The sequence below is a fragment of the Eriocheir sinensis genome, chromosome 39, assembly GCF_024679095.1.
Source record: "Eriocheir sinensis breed Jianghai 21 chromosome 39, ASM2467909v1, whole genome shotgun sequence".
NCBI lineage: Eukaryota > Metazoa > Arthropoda > Malacostraca > Decapoda > Varunidae > Eriocheir > Eriocheir sinensis.
The window spans coordinates 4761123-4784459 of NC_066547.1; the positions used below are offsets into that span (position 1 = coordinate 4761123).

General features: G+C 46.3%; 1 protein-coding gene and 1 long non-coding RNA gene across 2 annotated transcripts in view; both read right to left on the bottom strand.

Annotated features, from left to right (window-relative positions):
* Positions 1 to 1612, bottom strand: part of LOC127008909 (uncharacterized) — a 34395-nt gene extending 32783 nt beyond the window's left edge. Inside the window, exon 1 of the long non-coding RNA XR_007761451.1 lies at positions 1445 to 1612. This is a non-coding gene — a long non-coding RNA (uncharacterized LOC127008909). The remainder of the gene's footprint in view (positions 1 to 1444) is intronic.
* Positions 1613 to 7713: 6101 nt separating this feature from the next.
* The window catches only part of LOC127008910 (homeobox protein Hox-B1b-like), a 44623-nt gene continuing 28999 nt past the window's right edge, over positions 7714 to 23337 (bottom strand). Inside the window, exon 2 of the mRNA XM_050881389.1 lies at positions 7714 to 10425. Coding sequence (XP_050737346.1) covers positions 9941 to 10425 — 485 coding nt within the window. The 3' untranslated portion in view covers positions 7714 to 9940. The remainder of the gene's footprint in view (positions 10426 to 23337) is intronic.

Sequence of the window (23337 nt, forward strand, 5' to 3'; positions counted from 1 at the left end):
ATTGGACTGGGCTGGGCTGGTCTGGATTGGACTGGGCTGGGCTGGACTGGGCTGGGCTGGACTGGGCTGGGGTGAACTGGGCTTATTTTTCTTATCTGTCCTATGATCAAATTTCCACAGTCTTACTTGTTTTCAGTTTAAAATAGCCCTGCATACAAAAAAACAAAAAAATATGCGCTTTAAAAAATCATATTCCATTTTTTTGACAGTTAAAGAAGGAAAACTAAGGAAAAAAGCGTTGCCCTATGTGTATACCCTCTAAAAGAATATGCCCCCTAAAATATATATCCCTAAATCCCCTTAAATAATCGCCAACCATAAAATTTATCGAACTACCTCCTCCCAAAATAACTAAGATTCCCTCTAACTATGTCTTTTAATTCTTCTCTCTCACATTTATTTTACTTTCCATTCCTAAATATTTCCTGCGCCTTGACCTTCGCTTTAATCCTCCCGCGAACACAGCATTTCCTTCATTCCCGCCCTGGTCCTCGTGGTGTCTCTCCGCCCCGCCCAGCGAGAGGTCCATTGTGCGCCTCGGCCCCGTCACTATACCTGTCGTTGGCCTCCCTCGTAATATGCAATCTTTCACCGCCGCAGCGACGCGACAACACGGCGCGGCGCACGGCTCGCTGCCACACTTAAAACACGAACACACTCGCATCGCATGACCGCACGACGACCGCAGTTCCTCTCGGTAAAAACTATTGGAAGAGTTATGCATTGCAGGCTGTGCTTCTATAATCAAAGTCAATTGAACTCGTCCGTAGATTTCATGTCATATAACTATTCTTAATATATATAATAAGGGAATTAGGAATCCATCTTCCCTTGAGTGTTAACTTTAAATTTTATGTTCGCCTTAAAGAAAATCCCTTCGTTCAGGATGTAAGGCAAAGTTGAAATTACCTTAAATTACACGAAAGCATCAACATTCAGTTATGAAGAAAGGTTAATAATTATAACCTCTCGGAGTGAAGAAAATAATTCTGTTCAATCACCGACACTACACACAACACACTCGCTTTAGACTCTCCTACTTGCCTAATTAGTAGCCATCATTACCACCCGCCTCAGCTTTCAGCAGTTTTCCCAAGCTTGCATTACATATATATCGAGATTTCAAGGATGGAGAGCAGTACTTAGTAACGATGGAACTAGTCCCTCAGTCTCTGATGGCATATGAACCACACCGACTACCTGACGGGGGGGCACAAACCACCCAACCACCACTTCCCTTGTTATATTTTTAAGCCATACTCCACAAACTTCTATTATTTCCAAAAAAAAATCAAATAAATTGTGTAAAATATCATTTCTTGTAGTATAAATGACCTAAAAGAGGCCAAATTACCTGAACGGAACATGATTATCCTGTATAACAACAACCGTCAGTAGCAGGGACCGGCCTCTCCGCCTCCTTACAACACACTCCACCACTCACCTCTCACTGCATGGCACTGACGCCGCCCTCACCGCCTGATGGACTCCCTTCGTCGCCTGTGGGAGGAGGAGGAACGAAGTATCACCTGCAGGGCCGCTCACCGCCCCGCCACCCAGCTGACGGGCCGCGCCGCTGCCTGGACTCCCGGCGGCAGGCGTGCCAACCGATCGGAGTCCTCGGTCTGTCACGCTTCACACACCTCACTTGTTTACTTGCTCATTTATCGTTTAACTAACTTCCATACCAAAAATAATGATTGGATCAGAAAGTTACTGAATGCATCTATGATCCATAAGTTGTGTATCTCCCATCTACTGAGTTTGTTAGATAACTATGGCAAAAGTGTCTCTTGGTTGTTGAGTGATTCAGTTCCCGTGTTCGAGATTGCTGAGTTTCAAAAGACTTGTTTATATTGATTCTATTTCTACAAGACACTCACATCCATGTAATCGTCACGTTGTTGTCACCTCATTTAAACCTGACCTGTCCTCCATACTTACCATAACAGGAGCGTGTGAATAAAGTACATTAGCAGGTAAAACGAAAATGTGTTAAGTCTCGAGTTATTCAAGTAGGAAAAGACTCAAGAACGTGATGTGACCCCCCCACCCCCCCAACCCTCTGCCACCGTGACGACCCCCCCCACCCTTTGCCCCCATTTAGCAGTTCTTTACACAAGGGTAACATGATTAATTGGTGCATGGTAAACAATAGGGATGGTTACCAGAGTACACGTAGATCAATCTCTCTCAGGTAATCAATTGGAGTTACCTGGATACCTTTACCACACGGAAATAATAACATTGCTTCAGAGTCCAAAATCCAACAGTGTCGTCCAGTACTGCTTTAAGTTTCAGACAGACGACTTTTATTTCCTGGCGATGCGTTCACCTGAGCCATGGAAGAAGGTACAGTACTATAGTTTGTGGGCTTAAGTAACACACACATGCACCCTCACTTTATTCCCTCTTCCTTAGTCTTCATCCTTCCCTATCGCTTTCCCGGTGTCGTGTTTACTTACCTATTTTCTTTTCATCGTCTCCTGCGCCTTGTTCTCCCCCACGTCAGGGTCGGGCGAGTGTGAATCCTCATGGCCGGGCGGGGAGCGAGGCGGTGCGGGCGGGACAGGGCGTGATAGAGTGAGACACAGTGAAGACTAAACACTGTGCAGCCCACCTGACCCCTCCGCCACCGTTGCCAGATTATCGTACTCAGAGCATAGTGTTGACCGGTTTCTGACGCATAACTATTGCCAAGAAACATCAGCAATTAACTATTTTAACGATAACTACAAATTAATCCCGTTATTGGGGTTCAGGAGACAGCTTTTGGGTCGGACATGGGAAAATATTAGAGGCCGAGTACGATTATTTGGCAACGTTGCACCCCTTCCACCTTCTCCAGTCTCTTCTCCTTCTCCCATTCCACAGACCTTACTCTCACTACCCCTTTCCACCTCCTTCGTCCACTAATCCCTTATCCACTTCAGCATCCTCATCAACGACACCCCTTCCACCCCTCATATCCTCTCCACCTCCTTCCACTCCCTTCCCCCTCTACTTCTTTCATTCCTTCTCCCTTTTCACAATCCCCTATCACTCTTTCACTCCCACTTTCTCCAGTCTCTTCCACATACCTCATCACCACCTTCTCTGTCTTTTTCTCCACTTCCTCCACCTTTCCCAATCTCCTCTCCACTTCCATGCACTACCTCTATCTACCATCACCTCTTCCTCTACGTCCTTCACCTCCACCCATTTCAGCATCATTACTCCTTCCCCTAGTACCTTCCTCTCCTCCACCTTCCCTTTCCTTGTCCCCTTCCACCACCTCTCCCTTCACTTCGTCTATTTCTTTACCTTCCCTTTCAAATTCGTCACCATCTCTTTTAACTGTAACCCCCTTCCTCCCCTTTTCCACCTCCACCTTCCTTTCTGGTTCTCCTCTGCTACCATCACTTCCACCGCTAACAGTCAGTCGCTCCACCACCACAACAACTGCCACCACTATCTCCACCTCCATCACTACCACCACCACCACCACCAAGGCCTCTTAATTACTATCCTTTCACCTCCTCTCCACCACTTCCTCAACTTATTCACCACCACCATCATCCTCATAACCACCGCGGGCCTCTCTGTCATAACCTTTTTAGACCGGCCACTTTTATCCCTCCCCAATCCCCTTTGATTATCTTCACATCAGCTTCGTTATTTCTTTCCCGCTCTAGTAACTTAGCCTCTACGTGGATCAACAGCTTCAGCCTTCCAACTCCACCACTCCACTACCACCTCCATCATCTCGTCTTGGCATCATCACCATCAGCACCTTATCATCTCTTTTGTCTGTCTCCCATCTAAGCATTCCTCCTCCCTTTTTACCATATGGATCCTAGACTTCAGAACACCTTCATACCATCTACATCCTGTCTTAATCTTCACTTGTTTTCCATAGGTCATAACATCAATGAATTCTTCCTTGCTTCTTTTCGTATCTCGTCTTTTCACTTGTCACGAGTTGATGGGCCACATTATACGCTCCTGCCATTACCGTATTGGCACTCCGCTTAATGGATGCAGGTGTGAAGAGACCGAGAGGTGTTACTGTGTGTGTGTGTGGGTAGAGAGAAGTAATGCGATAACAGTGATACATGGGAATTCAACTACTTATGATAAAAAACACTTAAGACGAAGCTCAAATCTCTTACCTTTTGATAATAACGAGGCCGAAGATGAATGAATAAAAAGCAATACGTATATATTAATTAAACTCACTTATATAATTAATTACACACACACAGAAAAAGAAGAACCGTCTGTCAGCTGCAACAATACGAGAGAGAAGTGACTCGATCCGTCCATTCTAGATCGAAGCCTCCTCTTGTGTGTGTTCCGCGTCCGCCTCGCGAGTCCGTCCTTCATGTATAATGCGGCGAGGCGGTGGTGTTCCTCGCCTAATTTATATCACTTAAGAACCAACAAGCAGCTCGGAGGGGCGGGAGGGAGAGAGGGAGGAAGAGGAGGAGAAGGGAGGGACGTGAGAAGGAGAGAGAGGCAGTGGATGAGGAAAATGAGGAAGAGGAGAGACAGACAGAGGAAGAGGGAAATTAGAAGAAGAAAATGAGAAGAGATGAGACACAAAGGAAGAGGAAAATGACAAGAAATGAGTCGTGAGAAGAAAAGTTAATGTAAGAGTGTAAGAAGAGGGAACTATTAAGGAAAGGAGAGACGGAAGAAGAGAAAGAAGGGAAGAACATGAGGAGATAAACAGAGGAAGAGGGAAATAAGAAGGAAGAGGAGAGGGATGTGTCTTGGGGTGAGGGGAATAATATACGAGTGTAAGGAAGGGGAACTCGACAAGGAAGGAGAGAAGGAAGAAGAAAAAGAGGGTCAAGAGGGACTGATGGTGAGAGGAGGAGAAGGGTGGTGAATGGTGAGTAGTATAGAGTGATAACAGTGAGTAGTAGAGGAGATAGTAGTGAGTAGTGGAGTGGTTGTGAATGGTGATATTGTAAGGTAAACCCCAACAAGCCAACATAAACAGTTAACAATATGGTGGAAAGTGGAGTTGAGAGGTGGTGGAGTGTTAGAGGTAGCGATGAGGAATAGTGGAGAATGGTAAAGTGGTGGTAAGTGGAGGTGAGTGGAGGTGAGTGGTTAAGAGAGCGTGTTTTGGCGGCGATATTAAAACTTTGCAGTGATGTATCGGCACCTCAAAATCTCGGGGTCGGGGGTGAGCGATTTACCTTCAACTTGGGACTCTCGTTTCTTCGCTTTTCCCTTTCTTTATGTTCTTTTAATTCTGGCGAACACAGGAACAAAAGGAGGAGGAAATAGAAACTTAGGATATTCTTCTCTCCTTCTCTCTCTCTCTTTTTTCTCTATTTCCTTTCGATATTTGTCTCTCTTTCTCTCTTTTGTTTTGTCGATTTCCTTCTTTCCTTGTGCCGTTAATGAGACAGATAACGAGGAACCACGAACACCTGGTTAATCTTCTTTGTGGCTTTGATGAATAGTCGTAAAAGAGAGATCCCTATGCATTTAAGAATAAGCACTCAGTTAAGTCGAGAGTCAGAAACATAGATATTATTAAGACGTGGTGAAGAGAAAGAGAAAAACAGAACAAAAAGCAATACAATAAACTCGATATAATTACATTCCTCACTCACTCACTCACTCACTCCACCTTTCGCGCACAGATCCCAAAGCTGCGTTCACCCTCGCCTCCACCACCACCACCGCTGCCATAATAACAATAACAATAATCTGGAATATCATCATTTACACAGCGCAAAGAAAACTGAGGGAAAGAGAGAGAGGGAGAGAGAGGGGGCGGAAAAATGCATTCCGTAAACTCGGTAAACAAAGGTAAGAAAGGCACTGAGGGTGTAAATACAGAGTTCAACCGCCTGCATGCTGAGGGCGTTTTCCTGGCCAGCGAGGACGAAGATTAAAGAAAAAATATCGTCCGCTGGAGGGAGGGAGAGAGGGTAGGAGGGGCGGCCGCGCGGGGTGTCAAAGAAAGATGGATCTATGGTGCCCGAATAATGCTTCGTCCAGTGTTCCCGGAATACTGTATCCCAGCGAACGAGGAGGGAAGGAAGGGGAGCAGGAGGGGGACTAGGAGGGAAGGAGAGAAAGGGAGCAGGGAGGAGGGAGGGGCAGGGTGTAAGAGGGATAGGGACGTAAGGAGAGAGGGAGGGAAGGAAGGGGAGAAGGAGGGGAACTAGGAGGGAAGGAGAGAAGGGGAGCAGGGAGGAGGGAGGGGCAGGGTGTAAGAGGGATAGGGACGTAAGGAGAGAGGGAGGGAAGGAAGGGGAGCAGGAGGGGGAATAGGAGGGAAGGAGAGAAGGGGAGCAGGGAGGAGGGAGGGGCAGAGTGTAAGAGGGATAAGGACGTAAGGAGAGAGGGAGGGAAGGAAGGGGAGAAGGAGAGGGACTGGAGGGAAGGAGAGAAGGGGAGCAGGGAGGAAGGAGGGGCAGGGTGTAAGAGGGATAGGGACGTAGGGAGAGAGGTAGGGGAAGGAGGGTGCTGGCTGGTTAGTTGGCAGGAGTTGGAATAGTTTTGCATTCCTCGTGTAGCTTTTGTGTGGTCTTAGAAAGGGTATGCAAGAGACGAGGTAATGAAGTAATGCCTATGTCACTTTTTAGTATCAAAGAATTATCTGAACCTTCTTTTTTAGTTGTTAGTAGGAGGTCAATTTAAAAAAGTCTATGATCTTCAAAATTTCAGTAAGTACAAAATTTCAATAATAATAATCTACTTAAGAATTTCAATAACTCTACGGTTTATTTCAAGATTTCAATAACTCTATGATCTACCAAATTTCAACAAGTCTACAATCTATTTCTAAATCTACTTAAGAATTTCAATAACTCTACGGTTTATTTCAAGATTTCAATAACTCTGTGATCTACAAAATTTCAACAAGTCTATCTATTTCTAAACCTGCTCAAGAGGGGGACTATTAAAGGCTGCTTCCATTAGTAACAATTATTATGGCCCAGATCTTCCGTGGGCTGAATAATGAACGAGGGATTGATCGGAGCACACGGGAGTCAAGAGGGCTGACGCTGCTGCTGGTCCGGATGTGTCAGCCGAGACTCGCCTCCTTGGGAATGCATTATCTTACAGGCTTATTAGTGGTAGTGGTGGTCGTGGTGGTGGTGGTGAGGGTGGTGGTCCTGGTGGTGGTTGTGGTGGTGGTAATGGTGCTGGTGGTCTGTTACACTTAATTATGATCATTCCCTTTAACCTAACAACCCTTACAAATCTATTCTAATGTCGCAAAACTCACCATGACCCTCAACTGTGCACTTAAACATAATATATTTCATGGCCTTAATTCAGTTGCAGTGGTGAAGTGCATCAAGAATAAAGATAAGACTGCAGCAACTCAAGACTCATACATATAACACGGAAATGGCTACAAGAAACCAAAAAAATAGCATAACTGACAAACATATGCACATAGAAATAAATACATATTCTTCATACGCAATAAAACCAGGATTTATAGTCAATATTTACTTTATTGAAAAGCTCATCATTCCAGAGTTATAATTTACACTGATATGGCTCAGGAGGAGGAGGAGGAGGAGGAGGAGGAGGAGGAGGACATGTGGTGATAAAAATACCGGGAGAAACACAGCTGCTGCGACGCTACTGTGGACACGACGACCCAAAGGGGGGAGGGGGAGGGAAGGAGGGAGGGGGTCACAGCCTCCAGCACTATGTACAGCAGTGAGTGGCACCCTGGAGGAGGAGGAGGAGGAGGAGCAGGAGGAGGAGAAGGAGGAGGAGGTGGAGGAGGAGATAGATAATGTTGGGAAGACAAGACAGATAGATAGAGAGAAAAACAGAGATGCAGATACAATATATGAATAGATAAATAGATAGATAGATAGATAGAGATGAAGAGGGGGGAGAGGACGGGACTATAGCGTACTCATACAAGGTCCGCGTCCCAGGAAGAGGGGTGAGGGGTAAGGGGGGTGAGGGGTAAGGGGGGGTGAGGGGTAAAGGGGGGTGAGGGGCAGGGGGGGTGAGCGTCTCTGGCAGCGTCGGTTTAAAGCACAATGGGTTTTGTTATGTTTATTCACCTTTCTTAATAAAATTTCATATATTATAATCTTACCAGTAAACGCTTTGTACAAAATATACACACGAGCCCTCAAGCGCACACTCACGCGGCGTCCACACACTCACGCACACACACGCCACTCACGCGTCACATAGCAAAAATAAAACGTTCAGTATGTATAAATTATGATAGAAAATGAAACTGTCTTCTTCCCGATGCGGAGAAAAAGAAAGTCGATGTTTTCTTGACAATAATGAGAAACCTGCCGCCGAGGAGGAGCGGTGACACCTGCCCGCGCCCACGATGATGGCGCGGCGCCGGGAGGAGGAGGAGGAGGAGGAGGAGGAGGAGGAGGAGGAGGAGAGTCAATGTATGGAATGTTTGTGATGAAGGAGGCACATTCGAGGAGGATACAGGGCTGAGGGGGAGAGGAAGTGTCCTCGTGAGGATAAAAATATTTTTAGTGTTGCAGTTTCTTGGCTTTCAGTATTTTTTTGTTTAATTTTATTTCTCGACTCGTTGATGACTCTCTCTTGAGTTTCGAGAGTCAGCTCGCGTCCAGTTCCCGGAAAGATAGATTAGTCACTATTACTTTCTTTGTACAGATTACACTTGTTAGTAACGTGAAGCGCGCGTCTGCTTGTTAGGAAACATTTTTCGACTCGCAATCTGGGTCCCATGTGCTTCAAAAGCCCCATTACCATTTCAGTTTAGTGAAAAGTTGTAAAAAGAATCTTGAGTAAAAGTCACTGTCTCAGGAAACTCCTTCAGATGATGCGGCGAGTCTGGCTCCGCCGCTGCCCCCTCGTCAGTCCGGAGGGGCGTGGAGGGGCAGGGAAGGGCGGGGAGGCCGGGGAGTTCCGTCACGGCGTCCAGGGGCGGCAACGAGACGCTCTCGCCTTCCTCCAGACACACCGAGGAGACTGAGGTGACTACCATGAGTGGCTGACATGCATCCGTCGGTGCCGCGGCGGCCGCACCAGGGAGACGATATGAGCAGGGAAACCTGCGCCAGAGGGAGGTCCACATGCGAAGGCAAAACGTGACAATGATATTTTTACAATGTGTTTATAGTATACGAGTATCAGAAAAATATAAATTTAAATATATATACGTATTTATATTCACATGTCCTTGATTGTGTACAAAGCTGTACATAACACTCGCAGTATTCTTATGCCGAGCATGATCGTAACTTCCTTCATCACCACCAGTCTAACCAGCCAATAGTGATCCAATGCGTGAAATATTGCACGACATTGCCGGGGAGGGGAGGCGGTGGCAGCACGCACGGATTGGAGCAGCATTAAAGTGACCAACAGCCCAACAGCACCGCGCCGAGCGGCAGCGCGAGCAGAGTTAGTGTGAAGGCTACTGCACTGAGTGACAGTTCCCTGAGCAAGAAGCAGATGACAGCCACCACCGTGCCGACGCGAGGCGGGTCCCGCCGCCCTCCTGGTGCGGGATCTGTGTAACTATGCAGGTCCCTTCTGGCATCCCCTTTCACTGGGCCCACACACGTCCTTCCCTCACCACCGGCTCAGGACCCCGAGCCCAGTATGTCAGAGATGAAGACAGACGGGATGACAGCAAGTTTTCTCTTCACATTGTTATGCAACCGAACACCGGCGGCACGTCCGAGGTGTTTCCTTATCTCACGAGGAAGGGAGGAGGGCCGCGTGACGTGATGGGCTGCTGACGGCGCTGATCCTCGCTGTTCTGGTCGCCGGATGGCAGGTGCCGCGCCTCAGCGGGGCCCTGCCGCAGCGGGAGTGATAAGAGGACCCTGAGACCGTTGGGAGAGTCCGGCACTCGCGGAGAAGTCTGGGCGGCCGAGAGTCGTCCTTGCTCCGGGCCGCCTCGCTCACAACCCAAGTTAAAGCTCTGACGGGCACGGAGGCCCCGGCCTTACCCTTACGAGGGGCTTTGGGTCGTGGCGGGCAGCGCTTGCGTCTTGGGCTTGGTGGTGGCAGGGGTCACTTGTAGAGGCTGGGTATCGCCGCCGCCACCCGACCCCGGCGACTCAGGTTTCGTGGTGACGCCGCCGCTCGCTCCGCCGCTGCCGCCGCTGGAGCCGCCAGCTGAGCCGCCGCCCGCGCTGCCGCCGGTGGTGGCGGTGGAGTCCGAGTCGTTGCTGTTCTCGTTGGGCGTGGACACAGTGGGGGGTTCGGGGGCGATAAGTCCTTCCTTCATTCGCTTCTTCTGTTTCATTCGTCGATTCTGGAACCAGATTTTTACTTGCGTTTCGTTAAGTTGCAACGCAGAGGCGATTTCGATGCGTCTGGCGCGCGTCAGGTACTTGTTGAAGTGGAACTCCTTCTCGAGCTCCGTCAGCTGTTTGGTGGTGAAGTTGGTGCGTCCCGTGCCGCCCCCAAAGCCCCCATAGTCGGTCTTGGGCGCTGCAACAAAGGGCTCGGTTAGTGTCCGGCAGCAGCGGCGGGAGGATAGAAGGGAAAGAAGGCGACAGCTTTGAGGGTGACCTCGAGGACGTAGGATAGTGGGGCAGGTCAGGAGAAGTTGTCTTAGTGGGAACGGTTGAGGTAAGGATCGAATAAACGACAAGAAGTCATGAAAGATGGAGATAAGGGAAAGACGAGAGAAAAGTAAATAGGATGAATCATAATATTAAGAAAGGAAACCTGAATAACTAGCACTTCATCCAAGGTGCAGTCACCTGAGCTTTTAACAGTACGATGCAATGACTGGAAGTGGTATTACATGTTTACAAAATAATATTTACGATCTCAAAGACTAAGTTTTATTCCATGATAAGACCACTAGAATAACGACCAGTCTTCGTCTGTTATATGAGTAAATACAGTTTATTAAATGAGTACATAACATGAAACTGTTGATCATCACTGAAATCTCAAGTAAAGGCAAGGCAAACAGCAGTGTAAAAAAAAAAAAAAACATTAAAATAAGAATGGAGCAGCTGATGCAAAGGTGAATAATATTTGTGGTGATGAAAAGAGCAGAAAATACGCCATCATGTGATGTAGATAAAAGAGGCTATTTTTTGTATATATGTGGCAGGTGTGACCAGCGAGGCGGCGGCGGCAGCGCGGCAGGCACGGGCGGCAGGTACAAGACGACTCTACACAAGCCTACATGTCTTCCCCTCCCCTGCCACCCACCCTCCGTCTCCCTGTTCCCCGGCCTACCCTACCTATACATATAATGGCAAAAACCTCAAATGGTGTTGTTTTAGGCCTTCCGAGCTAGATACTTGAAGCCCAATCCTCGAGAAACACTGGACCCGCCCCGGTGCCGGCAGTGGGGCGCGGCGCATCCATCTCCCGGGCCGGGCCACCGCAGACTCGCCTAACAATGCCAGTGTTTAATCTTGAGTATGTTTCGCGCTCTCCACCACCCAGTGTAACCGATACGTGTTTGTCTCTTTTGTGCAGCCCGTTTGTTAAACTCATCGTGTGTTTGGGCTGCCTTCACGGTGCCGCGTCGGAGTGAGCACCATCGCCACCAGCTGCTCCGCTATTTTCACAGTACTTGGCTCGCTGGACCACGGACCGTACCAGTTTTTTTCACTCGATTCCTCCCACGTTTCTACATTCCTCCCGCCGTCTAAACCCCCGAGGCTCAGTTACACGCTGGAGGCTCACTTAATGCGTTTACGACTCAAAAAACAGCTACGGGCATCCAGTAAACGGCAACCACGACCAAGAAGACTGGACGACGAGGAGCGACAAGTGTGGGAAGAGGAAAGAAAAACCAAAGAGGCCGCAGTAATGGCGTCCAAACACTGTAATTACACAGCTTAGAGAATCGACAGAGAAAGGAAAACAGAGAAGACAAAAAGACAAAAGGCTGCGGGCGAATCTTTATACAATGACTGGGCGTAGGCGAGACAGACCAGGGGAAGATCACGCCCAGAGAAACACCCACCGGCCTTCAGGAGGAGGAGGAGGAGGAGGAGAAGGAAGAGGGAGAAGAAGAGAAGGAGGAAGGAGTGGAGAAGAATGACTGGTGAAAGGAAGAATAAGACGGAGTGAAGAAAACATTACGAAAGAGAGATGAAGCAAAAGTTTAAATATTGAATGGCCAAATAATCTTTAATAAGCGTGTGATAAAACTGACTAAGAATTGAACATGAACGCCGCGAGTCACCATAGAACGTTAAGGAGGTATAGTAAAGTGTTTGGTAAGGGAGGGAGAAGGAAGGGAGAGGGAGAGAGAAGGGAGGAAGAGGAGGGAGAGAGGTGGGAAATGCAAGTGTGTGAGAGGGTGGAAGAGTAAACGTGTTAAAACGGTCATTACAGCTGGGTCATGACACGCAAACACACACACACACACACACACACACACACACACACACACACACACACTGATGGAACCCCCCCCTCTCCAACCAACACACAAATGGAGCCTCAACACACACACACAAACACACACAAACACACACACACACACACACACACACACACACACACACACACACATACACACACACACACAGTCGGAAGCCTCACACATTAAACGTACTATTAAAACACAGACAAACACACAAAAACACTCCATTCAAACGTATCACCAATATGCCTTAATTAACAAACTTCTATTGGATATAAAAAAAAGAAAGAAAGAAAGGATTAAAAAAAAAAAATATTCAGCACTTCACAAGGACTAAAACCAAAGCAGTTCTGTTCTTCATTACGTCTTATCTGCCTCTTCACTTCCCCTCCTCCTCCTCTTCCTCCTCCTCCTCTCTCCCTCCTTCTCTCGAGGCCTCTCACGGGGATCACAAGAGGGCTCCTTCGTCTGTTATCCATCCTTGTGTGTGTGCGTGTGTGTGCGTGTGAGTGTGTGTGTATCTTTTTTTGAGAGGGAGAGAAAAGAAGGAAAACGAATATAAAAAAAGGAAGAGAGTGAAAATTAAGGAGAATATAAAGAATGCAAACATACAAAGGAAAAATTAAGTGTGAAAAGACATGAAAGAGGAGAAAAAAATAATATAGTGAAGAGAAAAAGAAGAGAAAAAGGCAAACATCTCACGAAACACACACACACACACACACACACACACACACACACACACACACACACACACACACACACACACACACACACGAAATGAACATATATAATTAGGAGAAAGTCGGGGCGGGAAAGGCAAATGAAGAACAGTAATTAGCGCTCCCTGAAGAAACAATTTGTCTGTTGGTGTCTTTATCTCTTTTTATTTTATTTCCTTTATTTTGTGTTAGAATGTTGTTGGTGTTTTTCTTTTTCTTATTTTTTTCTTTTATTTCGTGTTAGTCTGTTGGTGTTTTTCTTTTCCCTCTTTTTTTTCCTTCATTTCGTGTTGGCCTGTTGGTGTTTTTTTTTTTCTTTTTTTTTTCCTTCATTTCGTGTTGGTCTGTTGGTGTTTTTCTTTTCTCTCTGTTTTCCTTCATTTCGGGTTAGTCTGTTGGTATCTTTCTTTTATATCTTTCCTTTATTTCGTGTTTTCAATCTTATATCATTACTTTTAAAGGTAAATATTTTAAGTGAACAAAAGACAATAGTACTTTGTTTTGTAGTCTGTAAGTGCGTGAATAATGACTATAATGATGATGATGATGATGATGATGAATGTTTAGCAGATGACAATACTGATAATGAGGAGGAGGAAAAGGAGAATGAGAAGGAGAAGGAAGGAGGAGGAGATATATAACAGTAACAAGAGTAAGAATAAGAACGAGAATAAGATGAAGAAGAAAAAGTGGTGAAAATCATTATGGTGGTGTTGGAGTTGGTGGTGGTGTTGGTGGTGTTGGCGGTGTTGCGGGGGTGGGTGATGGCAGCTCGGTGAGGGGCGTGCGGCGGGGGTGTAAGTGACAGCTGTGGCGACGAGGGAGGAAAGGGAGGAGGGAAGGAAAGGGACGAGAGGGGAAGAAAGAAGGGAGAGAGAGAGAAAGAAAGACAAGAGAGAGGAAAGGAAAGGAAGAGGAAGGTAGGGAGGACGGAAGAGGGATACGGAAGGGAGCTAGAAAGGGAAAGAATAAGAGGGGTTAAGATGGATGAAGGATAAAGTAGAGAGAATACGGACTTCAGAAGCACAGGAAGAAGACAGGAAATCAAGGACGTGTCAAATACCTCACATAATTAAAAAGTAATTGTTCATGGATTCAAGTACAATACAATATTACTTTCACTCGATTTCAAATAGAAAAAAAAGAGTACTTGCTGTTTTGTATTGGAATTTGTGATATTGTAACGTTTTTTAACTGTACTCAAGTATAAACAACTGTACTAGATCCCAATGGTATGTGTGTGCGTGTGTGTGTGTGAGTGTGTCGCCGCAAGTGTAATAATGTGGTGAAGTGTGTGGCGTGTGTCAGACATTACCATGGGTGACGGACGGGCAGCGCGGTGCATAAGGAGTCAGAGAAAGAGTAAGAATAAAAAATGCAGTGAGGGGTGGTCGCTGCCAATCCTCTTGCGACGCCTGGCAGCTGTGTGGTGACGGGGCCAACTCCAACTATCAGATACTACTACTACTACTACTACTACTACTACAACTACTATTACTACTACTACTACTACTACTACTACTACTACTACTACTACCTGCCATCGAGACACGTGTTTTGCATTCTTCCCCTAAGTAATGGGAATGCATCCTTTCACTAACGCTGCCATCAACAACACACGAATACCCTGAGGTGGTCCGAGGCCGTCCACGCTACAGACAGAATGGTGAGTGAAAGCAAGGGTACGAAGTTGTTAAGAGTGGAGAGAGAAAGAGAGAATAGGGGAGATGAGGAGAGAAGGAACGGAAAGAGGGGTGAGGGAGAGGGAAGAAGATAGGAATGGGGATAAACAAGGAGGAACGAAAAAAAGGGATAGAAGGAGGAAAGGGTAGGTGAGAGGAAGATAAAAAGACGAAAGAGAGCAAGAGAGGGAGAAGCTATAGAATATGGATAAAGGGATAGAGGGATAAGGTGAAATTCGAAGGGTAGTGAAGAAAGAAGAGATAGAGAAAGGTGAGGGATAGAAAGAAGAAATGAAAGAGAAAGGAAGATAAACAGGTGGGAGGGAGCAAAGGAAGGAAAAATTATATAGTTGAATCGAAAGGCAGAGATGATAAGCGAAAGAGGACTAAAGGAACAACATTCGTCAAGCTAAAATAACGAGTGTTGGAGGTGAGGTCGCTTGGTGCACAGCCGGGGCAAGGGCGGCGGCCAGACAGACAGACAGACACACCCGGGGCGCGCCAGGCAGCTACACGCACAACCCAGCCAGGCAGCGGCTCTCCACAGCGCGGCCCCGAGATACGAACACCAAAGAATCGATGTGCGAACGTGTGTCAGGCCGGGCTCCGCTATGCTTGGTGTAGTGCCACGCGAGGCTGCTGAAGTGCTGGCCAAAGCAATACGTGCCTCCCGCCTGTCTCCTGTTCGTGTCCCGCCCGCCGCGCCGCTGTCCCTGTATTGAGCTGTGCCGCGCCCGGTCCACGGAACTCCTCAATTAAGTCAATAGCGGAGGACTGGCCCCGCATCGGTTCTTGGATCAGCTGGCTGGTGGCGGGGGTTTGCTCGATCTGGAGGGCTACGTTCTTGCACAGCCATTAAGTTATATTCACAGTTCAGAGACGAAAATAACAGCTTACGTAGACTTTTTCAGATATTTCAAGTGAGTTCATTACTTCTCCTTCTATATATACCCTCGTAAAATGTTAATATGAATGCCTTGATTGATCTGACCTACCATAGCAACAATAAAACTCTGTGTTGGGATTTACACTGAGGAGAACATGACAAGAGGGTGACGCGGACAGACACAACAGGTTTATATAAAGAAAGAAAAATAGAGAGGAAATAAAGGAAGCAAACCCTTGGCTCGTTAGTTAAGTGACGGGAGGAGAGTGTCTGGGATCAGGGATAAGGAAGAGGAGGAGGAGGAGGAGGAGGAGGAGGAAGGGGGAGCTTGGACCCCTGCCAGAACAACAAGAGAGGAAGAGCTACACACACACACACACACACACACACACACACACACACACACACACACACACACACACACACACACACACACACACACACACAAACAAACACAAACACACATTCCTTCCAGTTCAATTTTTTCGTGTCCTTTGGCTGTCGGGGCGGGGCGGGGCGAGGCGGGTTGGGGCTTGGGCTGAGTGTGGGACGAAGTTAGACTGCGAGGCGTTAGACGACTGAAGAAAAGGAAGTGAGGGAAGGAAGGGACGAGAAGGGGACGAGAGGGACTGATGTGATACAGGTATAACAATGGCACAGGTATGTTTTTTATAGTGTTACGTGGAGCTAGACAGAAAGAGCAGGTAAGGGCTTATGAGAGGTGAGGGGGAAGCTCTGATGAAGGGTGAGGGAGGGAATGAGAGGACAAGGGATAAGGAGGGGTTGCAAGGTCCGAGGATGGCGAAGGGGACGGCTGGTGAAGGGCAAGGGTGACAGGGAACAGGAGTATAGTAAAAGACTGGGATGTGAAGGACAGGTATAGGGGATTAGGGATGGCATGGTAGAGGTATGTTAAGGGCCAGGTGGGTGCGAAAGAATGGTAGGAAATCAATCTCAGTACTTTCAAGCAGTAAAAAATAAACGTTATAGTAAAAGATAGGAAAGTGAAGGACAGGTATATAGGGGATTAGGGATGGCATGGTAGAGGTATGTTAAGGGCCAGGTGGGTGCGAAAGAATGGTAGGAAATCAATCTTAGTACTTTCAAGCAGTAAAAAATAAGCGTTAGGGAAACTTAAACACAAAAAGAAAGATAATAATTAAAACTTCCTTGCCTCAAAAAGTAAAAAAAAAAAGGGGAACGTAAATAAGTGAAGAAAAAGGAAAGATAACAACAGTTCCTTGCCTTCATCACTGAGATTGCCTTTCTACGTACAATGTCTGCGGCACAAGGCACAAGGCTAACAAATAAAACTTTCTTGCCTCAAAAAGTAAAAAATATAACGTAAGGAAGAGTAAAAGAAAGGTACTATATGACAATACCTTGGGTCCATCACTGAGATTGCCTTCCTACGTACTATGTCTGCGGCACAAGGCACAAGCTATCATCCATTTTCTATACAGTGGCTGCTCTGATATATATTTTTCATTCCCTGTGATGGGCAGCGTATCGACCCACACGCCAAAGCCTCACGCGACCACGGGAACAAAGCTTTCAACTCCATTCTTGGCATTATTTTCGTGTCGACGGAGTTTCTTGTTCACCTTCTACCTTTTCCTTCCCTTCTTTCGACTCCTTTCTTGGTATTATTTTCTTATCGACGGAGATTCTTGTTCATCTACCTTTTCCTTCCCTTCGTCTCGTCTCCATAACCATTTCTAGCTAGCCTTAGTAATATAATTTTTTACTAACCTAACCCTTGGCATTTAAACTATTATCTAAGCTAACGTATCTTTGGTAATGTTCTCTCTTCCTATCTCAACTCTATACACTTTAATTATTACCTAAACCAACGTATCTTTGGCTTTGGTAATATCCTCCCTTCCTAACCTAACCCTTTGCACTTAAACTCTCTATTCTAACACATCTTCCACATACAATTATCAAACACTAACCAAACGCGAAGTAAAAGGTGCATGATAGGAATGGATTCAGTTATTTTCATACCAACAAAGCATCGGTACCGTACATCTTCCACAAACAAACCGCAAACTCCAACCAAACGTGAATGTAAAAGGTGTGCATGAGAGGAGTAGATTCAGTTCGTTTCATACCGGCACAGCGTCGGTACCGGACATGCCAAAAGCGCATCCGTCTATTTCCATCAGCCTTCCCTTTGTCGACACTTCCTTGAACCCGTCACTGTTCACACCAGCAATGACTCAATTACCGGGAACACTGACTGACTGACTGGTGCACGGCGGGACGGTGAGAGGTGGGGTTGGTGGTGAGGAGGGAGGGAATGAGACGGACTGGGAGAATGATAAAGAGAAATATGAAAAAAAGGAAAGTGGAGGAAAGAGGAACAGAGATGGAGTCGGAAATGAAGAGAAAGAGGGACAAAAAAATGAGAAAAAGGAGAGTGGAGGAGAGGGGAACAGAGATATAGATAGGAAAAAGAAAGAGAAAGATGAGGGGAAGCAGGACAAAAATTAGAAAAAAGACAGAAAATGGACAAGCTGGAATAAATGAAGAAAGAAGATAATAATATATGAGGAAGATATTCAAGAACCTAAAATGGAAGAAGAAGCAAAAGACAGAAAAAGAGAAAAAAAAAGGGAGAAAGAGAAGAAGAAAGATAAGAAAGGAATGTAGGAGAAAAAAGAAAAACTAATTCATGGAAGAAGCAAAGACAGAAAAAAAGAAAACTGAGCCAGATAAAAAAAAGAGCAAAGTGAGAAAGGAAAGAAAAAGCAAAAAGACACAAGAAAGAAATGCAGACACAAAAATAATTCATAGGGACGAGAAAAACTGTACTGACACTATATACTCTGGACTGTCCCTGGCCGAGTCTACCCCGTGGTTGGCGAGGCAGGGTAATCAAAGGTCCAGAGCTCGGGGGACACGGCAGCCAGGTAGGTAATCAGTGCATGCAGGTAAGGGAGGAGGAGGAGGAGGAGCAGGAGGCGGGGAAGCAGGTATGGGATGGACTATATACTTTCATTCATGCAGGAAGGATACGCTCTCATTCAAGTTCAATCGTTGCAGTCTACTTTTGGGACTTGTATATTAGGAAAGTGATATTTTTCAATGCACGAGGGACTGAGGAAGGAAAATTATGAGATCTTTTGCGGGAATCAATTCTAAAACTAAAATGGTGAGTGTTGTAAGATGGAGAAAAAGGAAAAATAAATGGTAGAGAAAGAAAGATAATTGTGGTTGAAATATCGACTTTGTGTAAGAAGGATGAAATATGGACCGGTAAACGAAGATAGAGAAAAATGGATAGATAGATAAGTAGATAGATAGATAGATAAATATAGAAAGAAAGAGATAGAGAGGGAGAGGAAGAGAAAGAGAAAGAGACAAAGAGAGAGAGATACAGTCGCACGAACTCATTGGGCGCCGTCACGAGGGAGCCACACGCCTGCCAGTCGCGTTTTTGTGTCGAACATGCAAAGGCAGCAACGGACGGGACGGCGGTGGATGAAAATTGTTGGGTTACCTCGGGCCCTCCTCTACCCCCCCCCTACCCCCCGTTAGAGAATACCTGTGCGGAGTGAAAGGGGAAGGGGAAGAGAAAGAATGCGAGACTGATAGATAGATAGGTAGATGAATGGATTGATGGATAGATAGATAGTGGAAGAGACGGTCTATACAATTTTTCCTCCCTCCTCCTTCTCTTTTCTAAAAATTAAACTAACCTTAATTACTTTTATTATCAGATACTATTTTTTCACGAGTAGCATTTCTTCAGTTCAATTCTAATAGATGATACACTTTCTGCAGTAAATGGAAGCGTAATAGATAGTTTAGGATGATTTTTGTAGGCAGAGCTGAATCGTTGGCCTAAAAATTTTCAACCTGTATTTAGTTCCCTATATTTCCATCGACGTCAAACTCCTCACGTCTGTTTCTCATATCGGCCTCAGCTACTCGTCACTCGGCTGTACGGGAAGCGAGTCAAAACAAAACAAAGTGAGGTGGTATGGACGTGATGGAGGTGAGGGCGTTAAGAGAGGAAGGAGAACCGTCCGTGCCTGGCTTGTTTGGTGTGTATTGGCTGCCGAACGTAACCTGATGCCCTGAACGAGATGACGAGACCAGATGCCGACTTACCATTCATCCAAACGTTATACCTTCAACTTTAGGCCTCGATTTTACGCCATACGGAAGCATAGCGAAAGAAAGTACAATATATTTCAAAACAGAGCAAGATCACACCTCTGAGCCCACCTGTGTAAGCCTCAAATCGTTAAAGAAAGGTAAGTTTATGGGAAAAGAGGATGAGGTAGGTTCCTGGCATCCCGTGAAGGCCGCGCGGGGATTGGGCCGCGCGGGCAGTGGGCGGGAGGGTTGAGTCCTGATGTAATTATAACTAACCCATTCCTCCCATTTTGTTCAGGACCTCGACCACGCACAACACAAGGAACAAGGAAGATGGAAATGAACAAGAAACACAACACTGGTAGCTATACGCCCCCCACCCCCAAAAACACCAATGCAAGAAACAAGGACACAACAAGGCAACACTTCTCGGTATATGACCCTCTCCCTTCCCCTCCTTCGCTTGGTATATAAAGCTTTTCACAGCCTCATTAAGCGTATTCGTCGCCATAAAGTCCAGATGTGGATTGTGACCCACTTCTTCATGAGCTCGTAGTGGAATCCTTCTTTACTCGTTTTTGGAAGTGACTGAAAGATGTGCCTTGTGGTCAGCCTCTTAACTGTGCAATGAGAGGGAGAGAGAAAGAGAGAGACGGGTATGGACAAGAAATACTGGTGAACGGTAAAGATACAAATTACAAAGGAGAGACGAACAAGAAGGAAAGGAGTAAGGGAAAGCACCTTGTAGCATGGATGGGAGGGAAGTATGAAGGAGAGGAAAAGAGTGAGAACTGGGGAAAAGCAGAGAGGCAAAAGAAGGGAAGATAGAGACTTAAGGGAAAGAAGAAAGAGAGGAAAGTGAAATTAGAGTTGGGAAAGGAGGAAGGAAAGAGGGAGGGAGAGAGGAAGGGCAGAAGGAAGAGAGGAAAAGGAGAAGTGGAGTGAGAGTTACGGAAAGCGGGGAGGAAAGGGAGATGGAGAGAAGGGAAGGGAAAGGAGGGAGGAAAGAGGGAGGGAGAGAGGAGGGGCAGAAGGAAGAGAGGGAAAGGAAAAGTGGAAGAAGAGTTACGGAAATCAGGGAGGAAAGGGAGATGGAAAGAAGGGAAGGAGGGAAGGGAAAGGAGAAGGATGGGGGAAAGGAGGGAGGAAAGGAGAAAGGGAGGAAGATGGGAGAGAGGAAAGGGAGAAGGAGGGAGGGAGGGAGAGGACTGGTGGTGGTGGTGACGGTGATGATGACAGACATAACATCCTGTGGCGCCGTAACAAGGAATGACAGTGTGACTCCAAGCCTCCTCCTCCTCCTCCTCCTCCTCCTCCTCCTCCTCCTCTTCCTCTTCTTCCTCCACGTCTTCTTATTTTCTGCTTCGGCTTCTGCTCATCTTCGTCTTTTCTTGTCGATTCCGTTGATGAAATGATAATGATGATGATGATGATGATGATGATGATGGTGTGTGTGTGTGTGTGTGTGTGTGTGTGTGTGTGTGTGTGTGTGTGTGTGTGTGTGTGTGTGTGTGTGTGTGTGTGTGTGTGTGTGTAAAAGACTTTCTCTTGTGATGCTTTTTTTTTTCAAGTCCATTTCCATGTTCACCTTTCTCTCTCTCTCTCTCTCTCTCTCTCTCTCTCTCTAGAGAGAGAGAGAGAGAGAGAGAGAGAGAGAGAGAGAGAGAGAGAGAGAGAGAGAGAGAGAGAGAGAGAGAGAGAGAGAGAGAGAGAGAGAGAGAGAGAGAGAGAGAGAGAGAGAGAGAGAGAGAGAGAGAGTAGAGAGGAAGACCGTGTACCTTAATATAGCCACAGGTAATGTTGCCCCCCTCCCCCCTTTTCCCCTCCCCCCCTTTCCCCTCCCCCCCTCGTCTCTCAGGGGAGGAGAAAGGTAGGGCAGAGGAAGGAAAGGAAGAGGGAGAAAGGAGAGGAAGAAGAGGAAGAAAAAAATCATAGGTCAGTGGGAACGAGGGACAAAAAAGGCATTGAGGTCACAGAGGTCATAATTATCGTGACCTTAATCAATATTGGTGTAATTACTACCGGCACGACTACGATTACCACCATCACGACCATTAGAACTACCACCACTACTGCCACTACCATGATTACTACTACTACTACTACTACTACCATTTCGGCTACTACCAAAACGACCATTACACAAGATATATTATTGCTTTAAAAAAATGACAGTAATATCCACCATTAGAAGCAAAGATAAAAACAACACCAAAGGAGAAAGAAAAAAGAGAAAAAAAGAAAAGAAAAGCGCAAGAAAGTCGCAAGAAATCCATCATATACAATCATCACCACAAGCAATCACCACCACCACCACTTCCCTTTCAACACCTCCACCACCACACCACCACCATCACCGCCGCCACCGCCACCCAACCAGCCCGCCGCCCCGCCATCTGAGCCTCTTTCAGCGCCACTCAGTCTCGTTGTGGCCCGGCGCTATCCCGCCTCGCCAGGTTCCTGCAGCTGAGGCCAAGCACTTGTGTATGTAGGCCACGGCTGGGCGCAACGGGGAGCCTGACAGGAGGTTTTTATTGCATTATTATTTCTATTTCATGTTTTATATTTTTCTTCATTTTCTTCAGCGTCTTCTTTCTTTTCTTTTTTGTTCTTTCTTTTTCTTTTGTTTCCTTTGATTTTTCTCCTTTGTTTTTCTTCTCCTTCTCTTTCTTCTCCGTTTCTTCTTCTTCATCTGCTGTTTTTTTTCACTTTAATTTTTTTCGTTTTCTTCTTTTACATCTTCTGTTTCTTCGTCGTTTTCATCATTAGCTTCTTCTTCTTCTTCTTCTTCTTCTTCTTCTTCTATTATTAGCATTATCAGTTTACTATAAAAAAATCTCGCTTCACCTGAATAGTTTTTTTTCTTATTCCTTATTTCCTTTTTCTTCCTCGAGTCTTTTTTTACTCCCCGCCGAGCACGAAACACAGACCCGATCCCCTTTTTTCCCTGGCGAGTGGGCGCTGATCCCTCTGAAGGCGATCTGATCCCCTTAGATCGTGGCCTCCCGAGCCCATTACCAAGCGAGCCAGCAAGGGGAGAGAGGGGAAGGGAGGGGAGAGTAAGAGTAGGAGGGGAAGGAAGAGGAGAGGAGAGAAGAAGTAGGAGAGACTGAGCGAGGGTAGGTGAGGGGAAAGGAGGGGAGAGGAAAGGAGGGGAATGGAGAGGAGGGGAAAGGAGGGGAGAGTAGGAGCAGCGAGGGAAAAAAGGAGAGGAAAAGCGTTGGACGGAAAGAAAGGGAGAAGGAAGATGAGGGAGAGGCATGGAGGAGGGAGAGGTGCAGGAGGCAAAGTAATGAGAGGGAGAGAGGAAAGGGAGCTAAAAGGCTGGAAAAAAGGAAACAAAAAATCGAGTCCCCATAAGAATATTGAGGAAAGAGAAGAAATGGCGGACGGAGGAAAGAGTACCGTGAAAGAGAGAAATGAAAAAGGAGAGAGAATGACACGATGGAAAATAGGAGAGATGAATAAAAAAAGAAAAGAAAATAGTAAACGGCATTCAAGTTTAGATGAAAAAAATACTTGAATGACCTTAAAATATATTGTGTGTTAGATTTAAATTACATACGGTGGTGATGAGCTGTTTAGAGCATCAGGAAGAGTTGAAGT